This window comes from Myotis brandtii, unplaced genomic scaffold (assembly GCF_000412655.1).
Source record: "Myotis brandtii unplaced genomic scaffold, ASM41265v1 scaffold521, whole genome shotgun sequence".
In the NCBI taxonomy this organism is placed as follows: domain Eukaryota; kingdom Metazoa; phylum Chordata; class Mammalia; order Chiroptera; family Vespertilionidae; genus Myotis; species Myotis brandtii.
The window spans coordinates 3,695,824-3,707,588 of NW_005369870.1; the positions used below are offsets into that span (position 1 = coordinate 3,695,824).

General features: G+C 49.3%; 1 protein-coding gene across 1 annotated transcript in view; it reads left to right on the forward strand.

Moving 5' to 3' along the window:
* FRMD5 (FERM domain containing 5) overlaps positions 1–11,765 on the forward strand; it is a 42,181-nt gene that overhangs the window by 8,195 nt on the left and 22,221 nt on the right. The window contains 3 exon segments of the mRNA XM_014548807.1: positions 6,238–6,335; positions 8,525–8,648; positions 11,408–11,495. Of these exon segments, the coding sequence (XP_014404293.1) occupies positions 6,238–6,335; positions 8,525–8,648; positions 11,408–11,495 (310 nt within the window).

Sequence of the window (11,765 nt, forward strand, 5' to 3'; positions counted from 1 at the left end):
GTCTGATCGATGCTTCTCTGTCTCTGGATCTGTTTTTGTTCATCAGTTTATGTTCTTCATTATATTCCATAAATGAGTGAGATCATGTGATATTTATCTTTCTCTGACTGGCTTATTTCGCTTAGCATAATGCTCTCCAGTTCCATCCATATAAGATATTGAACCTCCTTGACCTTCAGATTCCTCGTGTATAAAATGAGGCTAGCAAGAGCTACCGCATAGAATTGCTGGAAGGATTAACCACTATACAAGGTCTTGCACTTCTTAATACCCCCCAAGAGGCTTACACTGTGCAAACGCTTGATACCTGTTTACTGCCAGATTAGTTACATGGTCCATGGACCCCAAGGGCTCTGCTTATGGGGCACAAGTACAGCTAGCTCTGACTTTCCTCCTTTTTTTGTGAAAGGCACTTCTTTTCTGATAATCCCCTCACCTCTTCTGTCCCCTTTCCCTGCCAGCGACAGCCCTAACACGTAAGCGGCTAACCTGAGAACCCAGAGAGAAAGGTATCTTAGGTGATTGCCCACGTCCGGGTCAGCGCAGTAGGGGACCGTGGCCAGGCCTCTCAGTAAGTCAGCAGACTTCAAGGACACTGACAAGTGTGTGAGCTCCTCCCCGTCTGCATGCATTTGTGCTGACCATCCTCCGCTGTTCTCCCCTCTCTCCATCTCACCAGCCTTCCTTTCCTAGAATGCAGTTTCCAAGCGTGTCAGCAGAGTTAGTCACAGGCCAACTGCCTCCCCCTCCCCAAGGCGTTCAGTGGTGGCCTTAGAATTAGCAGCATCTTTCTCCTCATTCACATCCCTGCTGCTCTTAAAACAGCAGGTACCTGCCCCAGCCTTACTCAATACCCATAATTCATTCCTGGCTTAGAGCCCTCCACACCACTTTCCTGCCAAACTAATTTAGCTGTCAGTGTGTTTTTTCCTAGCAATATTGCTCCTAAATTTCACCACCGTCTCAGCCATTCCCATAAAGCCAGGCTGAGAGGAGGAGATGAAGTAGGGAGTGAAGAACTACGCTTCAGTTTATCTCTTGGACTCTTCCCAGATGATACATTTAGTGGCCAAATCCTGATTAATCTCTTTTGTCATTTTTTAAAGTAATAAATAGATTTTCTTGTCTGAGCTGGAGACAAGGCAGAGAAAATGGGGATTAGGCACCAAATTTAGCTTTTAGCAGGGACTGCAGGTGTATGGATGCCTTGGGAAGATCAAGTAATAGAGGAAACTGAGTACAAAAGGGGCCCCGCCTTCCCAGGAAGCAAACTGCCTGACACATGTTTGAGCAGGTGCTCAAAACAGTGCTAACAGAGGGAGCAAATATATGCGTGAATGAATGGAGTGCTCAAGTTATTCTTTCCTTCAATGAGTATCCGTTGAGCCCAGCTTAGGCTAAGATGGATTGGCAAACTTTTTTCTGTAAAAGGCCACAAGAGTTAGTATTTTAGGCGTTGTGGCCATCTGGTCTCTGCCATTGTTGAGTAAAAGCACTGTGGGTGATATATAAAGGGATGAGCATGTTTGTGTTCCAATAAAATCGTATTTTGTTTCATTGGAAACTCTGGTGGCAAGCTGTAGTTTGCTGACCCTGGCTAAGGAATCAAAAAAGGTTCAAAAACGCCAGGTTCAAATCCCAGGTTTTCCTTTAACTAGCGCGTGACAAGGCAAGCAGCACTATGGGAGATGGAGATAAAACCAGTCGTCACCTCTTTGCTGTGAGGATTAAATGAGAGTGTGTGTGTTAAATAGTACAATGTGTAGCACACAGCATGCACTCGGTAAATCATTATTATTATTTTAAAATATATTTGTATTGATTTCAGAGAGGAAGGGAGAGGGAGAGACAGAAACATCAATGATGAGAGAGAATGATTGGCTTGCCTCCTGCAGGCGTAACCCAGACATATGCTCTGACCGGGAATCAAACTATGACCTGTTGGTTCATAGGCCAACGCTCAACCACTGAGCCATGCCAGCTGGGCTTATTATTATTATTATTATTATTATTATTATTTCGTTTTGTTATTTTTGTCATCTGTTCTCCCACTGGAATGTTCCCTGCTGAACTCGTGGCACCTGAGTAGTGCCTGGCACATGTAAGTGCTCAGAACCAGCAGGCTGATGGCCAGTGGGAGGGAGGGAGCAGGGGAACTAGGCAAAGGATCTATGGGCTTTCTAGAAGAATATTAAAAACAAATAAAATATCATCTCTGACTTCAAGGAGCTTGGAGTCTAGTGTGATGGAGGAAGACATATTGAGCATGATTATACCCAGGAAAAAGGGCGGTGGAAAATAGAGGAAGCCAGAGGCAGAGAATCTAATGAAGGGAAGGTGGGGCCAAAGGATCTCCTGGAAGAAAGTCTTCAGGAGCCGCCAGTGCTTTCCCAGGGTCAGACCTTTAATTCTGGAAATATCTGTGGATTGACTCGTCCCCGCCCTCTTGTATCAGAAAGCATATGCCGCAGACAGTACCTGGAAGAGATGTCCACGTTACAGAAAAACTCAGGTTTTCCTTTGTCGTCTTTTAGGCTCTCACTTATTCACACCCCGTCAATATGGGACAACACAAACATTACAAATGGAGGTGAAGCAAAGCCTCCAGGGGCCTAAAGGAAATGGGAAAATTTTACCCAAAAAAAGTATCCTAAAGGAGCAGGCCTGTCTTCAGTCTGGTCTAAAGCTAATTTCTTGTTTGGTTCCCATGAGGATGTCTTTCTGAAGACAAGTTCTCTCAGGCTTCATTTAGGGCACCCCTCTCCAACCTGATAACTAACTGAATTACTACAGGGACAGAAGCACCAGGTCCTGGGTCCGGAGGCCTTGCTGATTCCGATCACTGTGTCACTTCAGACAAGTCACTCTACATCTCTGGACTTCTGCTTCCTCAGCTACAGAACAAGAGAACTGGGCTGTAACTCCGGCTCTGGGGTTGCTGACCCAGCCAGTCTGCTCATCAGCACTGACCCAAATGGGTGCTTCCTGTTAACTGATCCCTTGCCTGGCCACACACTGGCCCTGGTGGCAATGCCTCGGGCAACAAGGTGGTCTTCCTTAGGCCCGTGTGTGGCAGGAAGGAACATGCCAGGGTCTCTTGAGACTAGGTCTAAGGATGCTATGAATCATGGGATATATTTTCATGACCAACAACACTGAGTCATTGGTTACCACCTTGAAGGAGCAAAAAATATGGAGCTTGATGGACGTGCTGTAGTAGAAGAGGGACTCTCTTACCTTAAAGCTGCCAGTTCGTTCTTTCATGAGCTCATCTCTTCTTGTCCTCTAAAGTATGTGGTTTGTTTCTTTAGGATGTTGGCTTGCCTTTCCTTCCCACTCCCCCTCCAGTTGCTGTACCAGTACCTGGCAATGTTCCCATGGCCTCCCTATAGCTGTCCTGCCTCCAGAAGTCTGAAGGAGCCCCGGCCCCCAGTGCAAAAGCCTTGTTTCCTTTTCAGCTCACCTGAGCACCTGTCATGCACCCATCAATAAAGATGCCTCATGAAAACATGCTCAGTGTGAGCAGGAGCATGTCCACCTTGGGCAAAGAGGGCTCTAAAGGGGCTTCTTCAAATCCAGGAGCACCCACACCCACACCCACACCCACACCCACAGAGATTCTGACACGCTCCCCTGGGGGATGCTCTCCTAACCACCACATTGAGAATCACCGCCCGGAGCCAACTGTCCCTTTGAAATATCTCCTTCAATCCAGTATGTACTGTCCCTGAATTTTGGACAGAGATAAACAGAGGGGTGTGGGAGGAGTGATTGGTGAATAAGGGGCCAGAGGTTTGCTTCCACCTCCTGCCAATGCCTGGGGAAGGTGGGAGCTGGAACAGTGAGAGGCCAGAAGCCCTTTCCCCTCCCCCTCTTCCTTCCCTCCCTCTCTCCCACACACCGTGTGGCATTTCACTGTGGGAAGCAGAGTGAAGACGAGCTTGATTTGGTAGATCCATCTTGGTTTTTCATTCTGCGTGGTTTCTTTTTCCTTCAGTTTTTCTCTGCAAACACTGGGGCAGAGTGGGTTTGGGCTGGTGATGGTGGTTGAGGTGAGGAGGGGAGCTCTTAACTTCCAGACTGTAATACTCACCTTCCCTTTGTTTTGAGGAGGAAAGTCCAACCTGGTGTGGTTAGAAGGATGCTTATGTTTAATCTGTACACAAATCCCCTGGGAATCTTGTTAAAATGATTCAGTAGGTCTAGGATGGGCCTATGGTCTCCATTGCCAACAAGCTCCCAGATGCTGCTGCTATTAGGGACACACTTGGAATAGCGGGGCCTTAGGAGAGAAGAGGTTTGCTTGCTCCTAATTTCTGTTTGTTAATTATTGGACTCACCAAGCCCACGGTTCTCAGTCACCTGGGGGACCCCTCCCCACCCGCATTGCACTGTCGGTGGTGGTCTTCTTCTTGAGCACTTTCACAGGTGAGCCTAGAATCCTGTTTCATTCTTCATCCTGACCTCTTCTTCTTGAGCACTTTCACAGGATCAGGTGAGCCTAGAATCCTGTTTCATTCTTCATCCTGAAAACAGAAGCGGGGGGAACTCCTAGTTGTCCAGGGAGCGCCCAGTTTCTTTTCTGATAGAATTTAAGGGGATTTCACTACTTGTCCATTACTGCCCTAGGGAAGCTGTAGTAGCTAAGGCTGTCTAGCAAGTGCCACAGAACTTCAGCGAACAAGCATGTATCATCTCTCGGTTTCTGTGGGCCAGGGGCTCTGGAACGGCTTCGCTGGCGGGTTCTGGCGCAGGGTCTCTCAGGGGACTGCAGGCATCTGAAGGCCTGACTGGAGGATTCACTTGCAGGACGGTTACTCACACGGCTGTTGGCAGAAAGTGTGCCTCCCTGGCGAGCTGTTGGCAAAGGCCTCAGCTCCTCGCCACAGGGATCTCTCTAAAGGGCTGTTAAGCATCCTCAGGCAAGAGGAGAGGTCCAGGAGGAAGAGAGAAAGGGAGGAAGGTGCCGTGGCTCCGTGACCTCGTCTTCGATGTCAGATCTACCACTCCTGCTCTGTTGTTTGTCAGGCGCAAGTCACTAAGTCCTGCCCACACTCAGAGGGAGGGAGTTAAGCTCTACCTCTGGAGACGAGGAGTAGCAAAGAATTTACGGACATACTAGTATGTTTAAACGCCCGCCACCCCCCACCCCCGGCCAGGGAACCACTGTGGGGGTTTAAACATATGTCCATAAGAGTTTGCTACCCCTGGCTCTTGCTCTTCCTGGGGTACCAGTGAAATTATGAACATTGCAGACCCCACTCCTTGGAAAGACATTTTCAAAATGGAAGTCAGCAATTCCATTTCGCTGGGACAGGGTGCACCAGCTGCTTGTGAAACTAGGAAGCCGTGAGAGTGCAAGGAGTACAACATAGTGACGAAGAGCCAGCCTCGGGAGTCTGACAGTCCGGCATTTGAATCCTGGCTCTGCCTCTTACCAGTGTGTGTCCATGTGAAAATCACATGAGCCTCACTGTCTTTTTTTTAAAAGGGGGAAGTGGGTGGGGTGGGGGGATAATAATAGTACCCACCTCAAAGTGTCAGGTGAGGGTTAGGTGAGATGTTGCATGTAAAGTGCGTCACCCCTGGGCAGGCAGACAGTGCGCGCTCAGTACACGGCAGTTGCTGTTAGCTGTTGCTCTGAAATCCTCCCACCTGAGGCGAGAGCTTCATGGACGTGAAGCAGTATTAGCCACTAGTTTCCACGCTTCCTTCAGTCGGCCTCTTCTCACACCTCATTTAATTCTGACACATCAGGCTGACCTCTGTCAATGATGAGGCTGCTGCACAGACCCACAGGTTCTCCCGACAGGCCAAGGCAGAGCTCGCTGGGCGCGTCTCTCACCCCTGACCACTTCTTAGGAAGGAACATCAGCCAGAGTCTGAGGCCGAGAGAGGCCCAGACGGCCCCTCTCCTCCGACATAGGTTTCCTTTTGGGAATGAGTTGATCTGGGCTGGCTCCTCCACGGCCCAGCACTGGGCGGACAGTGTTTTTAGCAGGGAGTGCCATTTCTGTTTTGAGCTACAGAAAGAGACTGACAGGTTGTTTTGAATCGAACCTCAAATCAGTTCAGAGCAAAGTACTTGAAAGAGTCTTCAGGGAAATGAAATTGTATTTGTTCTGTGGTATGTTTTGAGATTTTTTTTTTTTAATGTAGTAAAAGTGTCCTGACAGAGCTGCTGTCTTTAAAGCAATCAAAGAAATTCTTATCATGCAGCCCGTGTTTTCTCTCCAGGTATTTGGTCTTCCTGCAGATCAAAAGGGATCTCTACCACGGCCGCCTCCTCTGCAAAACGTCCGATGCCGCCTTGTTAGCGGCTTATATCCTTCAAGGTAATGACTTTTGACAGGACAAATTCGCTTTTCATGCTAAGTGCAGATTACATTATTTCCGTTACCACAGATGACTACTTCTTGGGTACACACAGCCATATCTAACTTGAAGCAGAGAATTCGAGGGCTTTGCCGCGACTCCCTAGACGGAGAAGGCTCTGACCACTGAGCCCGACACTGGGCCCGAGGTCTTTGTGCCAGCCCTGCGAGTCATTCGCACGGTGTTGGGGGTGTTTTCCCTGCACCCTTGGGTGATAAGGTTACCGAGACTGGAGAGTCATCTGAATCCACGTTTCCTTTCATGTGAATCTCAAAGAAGTGAAGCACCTTGGAGTTCTGGCGCCTATTTCAGAGCCCTTTCTGTTCAGAGTGCTCAAAGTTGAAAATGTTTCCACGTAACAAACACATTTCCTAACATGCTAATAAGGTAGAGTTGAGTCTGTACTCAGCTGGTGCCCAGATTGGCTTATTTTTTCTTCTGTTTTTTGTTTTGTTTTGTTTTGTTTTTGCAAAAACAGTGGGAAAGTTGTACTCAGCTGGTGCCCAGACTGGCTTTTTTTTTTCTTCCGTTTTTTTGTTTTGTTTTGTTTTTGCAAAAACAGTGGGAAAGGTAAGCACTCTTCACATATAATCCCTCTCCTCTCATGAAATGCAAGGGACTTCTAAGTGCCACTTCCTAGACTTATTTTAGTCCTTACGCCTGACACTGTCACTGGACCGTTGTGGACCATAGCACTAAGGTCGTGAAGTTTCCATCAAAGAATCTGAACGCTTAATTGGAAATCTGTGAACTCTGGGAGGCTACTTTATGAAGAGAACCTGGAAAATCCTTGCCAATAGAAACTAAAATTCTTCTGGCAAGAGAAATAGCCGAGCTGCGTGAAGAATGTAACAGTCAGCCCATTACAACTTGGCATGCTGAGACTCCTATTTTTAACAATCGCCTAAGCAGGAAGGTCTTCCCAACCCTAAGGTCCCCAAAGAGGCCCTTTTCATTTTAAAGGCAAACCCGGTTCCATCTACGTGCAGTTTTAAACTCGAGTCTTTCCTTCAGTTTACCCTGGCAACCATATTGAATGTTTCCGTTTCTTTCCTTTAAGGAAATGGTGTCCAACATTGATGTTTCCCATTTGGAGCTTTCTAAACAAAGTCATAATAAATGACTCCACGGCTCGAGGTCCCTCTGGACGTTAGGCCCAGAGAAGCCTTTAGTCTCTTGCTCAAAAATAGAAATCCCCACGTATTTGGAAGGATAATATTCAACTGTGAGAGGAGGGCTCATTTCCCCTTGATAGCTACTCATCCTTCCATACTTCTCTCAGCACTGGTTGTGGTTCTCATGAGGGAAGGAGTAAGGGCAACCATAGCAGCTAGAACTTCTTCACATCCTTCCTCCTCACATCTCCACCGCGTGCCTGTGGAGCACTTCCCGTGGGAAGAGCTGGGATCTCACCTCGGAACACACTGGGCCGTAGTTTGCCCACGGCTGGCTTAGCAGCTTGAGGATGGACTCCCGGACGAAGCCCCACGCCTGCAGGGAGCTGAGAAGCCAGCCTGGGCACTGGTGCTGCAGATCTCAAGGGCACTTTCTCCTTACAGCCAGTATTCCCTGCTCCGCAGTCCTCTCCAGGGGACCTGGCACCTGCTCAGCTCTCAGTGAATATTTATTCAAATTTATTCACTTGATTTCATTTCATTCGGACGGAAAGTTGAGTTCTGAGTCTGGGTCAGGGCTCATTCATCCATTTGCTGTGTCCCTACTAAAATCCTCAAAGCGGGATTTCTGACCTGACTCGGGCCCAAGAGGTTCTGTCTTCCTGATCAAGCTCACAGTGTCCTGTGTTGACACCAAGAGCACTGCTCCCAAGCCCTCGTCTCCTAACCGAATGGAGGAGGGCCATGGTGTAGACCTCTGCTCTTTCATTGCAAATTTACTTGTGGTGCCCTCCTGAACACGGGGTCAGCTCTACCATCTCTCTGCTTAGACTTGGCATCAGCCCAGTCTGCACACCTGGGAGAACAAACGTGGACATGCTCTTGAGGTGCATGCCCTCCGCCCGCCCCACAGCCACGCTCAAGGTCCACTGTTCCGTGTAAGTCTGGTGCGTGCGCTGACTTTGCTCTGTGTGTTTGTCTTCTGTTGCCTTGCCAATGCTCACAGTTGTCTTCCTCTGCTTTCCTTTTGCAAGCGGAGATTGGAGATTATGACCCAGGAAAACACCCTGAAGGCTACAGCTCCAAATTCCAGTTTTTCCCTAAACATTCAGAGAAGCTGGAAAGGAAAATTGCTGAGATTCACAGGACAGAACTCAGGTGAGTGACACTCCGTTCCAGCCCAGGACTCTGACCTTCCTGCCTCTGGATGTGCCATTTCCGGTGACCCACTGACAGCACGGCCCCACGCCCTGTGGGCTCACCTCCACGAAGAGTGGTGTAGGCTGAGACTCAAAGGCAAGAGAAAGACGCTGCATAGTAAGGAAAACAGGGAGATTGGCGCAGAGGTATTTGCTTCTCCAAGAAAAATGAAGAGACAGAGGTCAAAAGCATGAACTAGCAAAAAGGAAAAAAAAAAAACGTAAGGGAAATAGCAGAAGGGGAAAAAAAAGATTAGAGGAGGAGTTGCGTGGGAATGTGAAAAACGAGCGAGCCTCTGGCCTCAGTCGGAGACCGTGTTACAGGGGCTCCGGGTCAGTGGGTGGGGCGGCACCAGGCAATGCCGTGGGTGCCCTGAGAGCCCTCGGTCAGAAACCACATCTTCAGCGCTGCCTCTTCCACCTTCGCAGAGGGAAGGAGGAGAGAAGCAGCTGGAAGCAAGAGCGTGTGCTCCTCAGGTTCTTAATTAACCCAGGATATTTCTAATTTCATCAAATAGCATTAATGCATCCTTTCACCCATATGAAATAGGATTTCCTACAAAGATTGATTAAACACACACACACACACACACACACACGGTGTTTGGGCTCCACTTCATGTGGCACGCTGGAGCACGGGCTCTCCAAACAGATAAACCGTGAAGAAAACCATGATATACAATGGATTGTTGTAAAATAAAACTCGCCATTATATCAATACATTATACTTTTTTTAAATCTTAAAAATATATGTGTAACTGCCTTCCTGGGGAAGAAAAACGCCCAAGTGGGGGTAAAAGGTATCTAATGATAATATTAAATCTAAACTAGTCCCTACCCTGATCCCCTGGACCCCAAAACACAAAGAACAAATCTTCACCTTCAAGCAAAGATGTTACTGACATACATGTCCCCACAGCCTCCTTCGCCTTTATAAACAGGCCGCCTGCCCACCGTGCGGGGCAGGACTGGTTCCCCACCCTCCCAGCGGAATGGAGACACCTGTCAAAGGTGGGATCCCAGCAGCTTCCCACCCCTCTCCCTGGGCAGGCCTGGCTCCACCGGGCTCCTCCCATCACTTTTAGGGAAATAGCGGCCCCTTGTGGCAAAGGTCGGAATGCACACGGGCCTGTGTGAGGGCTCAGGGTGCGTTCAAAGGAGATAGCAGGGTGTGCTGGGACTCCCTTCGAGGCTGTCACGAGGGTTTTGGGTGTCAGAGTAGTGGGAACAGCCCTTCGGAAACCTGTAGGAGGTGGGAGACTCCCAGGAAACGATGCTGCTCTGTGGACCCGAGCGGTTTGGGCCAACTCCAGCGATGATTGGAGCTACGCAGCCCAGCCCTTGGCTTGCTGCATGAGTATTTCCCAGACACCTTTCCGTGCCTCAGCACATGGGTGGATGTAGAAGTCTGCAGTAAACATACTTCTTACACAGGCTCAGCTCCTGCTTCACACTGTAAAATGGGTCTGTGTTTCCTTTCTCCAGCTCTAACATGAGTTCCTCAAGGGCCCAGACGGCGCTAAAGGTCTTGGTATATTTTACAGCAGGCAGCACAGAGGCTGGCACTTACGGTGCCGATTGATTGTCGCCTCTCCAGAGGGACACCCTGGCCTCCTCCCGCCGTGGGTGGCTGGTCTCTCTGCCCTTCACACATTGCCCAGCCCTCCTCACACCGAAGCCGCCCCCACGTCTGTAGAAGTGCGTCTGCTTTGCCAGGGCTCAGGGCCCTGAGAGAGCCTGACGACGGAATATGCCACCGGCCTGTGTTGAACTCAGATGAGGGGGAATGAAGATGCTAAGCAGGGGGTCCTCAAACTACGGCCCGCGGGCCACATGCAAATACAAATGTTGTATTTGTTCCCGTTTTGTTTTTTTACTTCAAAATAAGATATGTGCAGTGTGCATAGGAATTTGTTCATAGGTTTTTTTTTAAACTATAGTCCGGCCCTCCAACGGTCTGAGGGACAGTGAACTGGCCCCCTGTTTAAAAAGTTTGAGGACCCCTGTGCTCGAGGCCCCTTCTTCATATGGCTTGTGCCAGGGCTGGTTTCTTCCTTTTGCTGCTTGTTTCCTTTTCATAGTCGTCACCCCGTGGACAGCAGAGCTGTAGTGGAGTCTGGGGAGCTCAGCACTGTCTCCTGCTGCGTCTCGTCACCCTCCATTCCCATGTGCCCTCTTGGTAAAGGAAGCGGGTGAGGCAGCACAGCAAGATATCCAGGCCCCTTGTGTGCATTTCAGTCTAGATCAGATCCCAGATGAGAAACCCATGGCCTGCAGCCAGCCTGCAGATGTGTTTTGTCTGCTGTTTTAGTGTTTAAAATCATGAAATTCCACACAAAAAATCAGTATCTCTGACTTCTCATTAAAAATCACATCTAGCCAAGCTGGGCCCTGCATTCCTACATGACTGCAGTCTTGGAGCAGAGAAGCAGCTCCCCTCCTTAGCTGGGGTTGCACTCCCCAGTTTGCCACAGTCCCCATCACTCCCTACTGTGTTCCACTCAGCCCATGTCATTCATTATGGAGCCTGCCTCTCCCCGAAGACGTGTGGGGTTTTGACCCTGGACTGAAATCTCTAAAGTTGGTCCGAGGACAGAGCAGGGAGTGCACTTTGGAAAAATTGTGGTATGAGACTCATCCTGAGCACTTGATAATAATTTGCCTCGGGGGCAGCGATGGAAACAGGAAACCCTGAAACCATCTTTTTCTTTATTCCAGTGGTCAAACACCAGCAACATCAGAGCTGAACTTCTTAAGAAAAGCGCAGACACTGGAGACCTACGGAGTGGACCCTCACCCGTGTAAGGTAGGGTCCCCACGGGGGCGGGGGGAGGTCGCACTTGCCTCCTAGAGAGGGCAGCAGGCAGGGAGAGCCCACGTGCCCACACCCCCACCCCTCCACCCCTGCAGTAGCTGGGTGATTCGCTTTTAGTGACAGATGCCAGAGAAAATGTCTTGTTTTGAAAACTCCTCTGGATTCCTGCGTCATTTGGTGCTGCCACGTCAATGTCAGAGGGTCGGAGGCACAGTCCATCTAAATAACAAATCTGAACTGGGGGGGGGGCGGGGGGGGGCA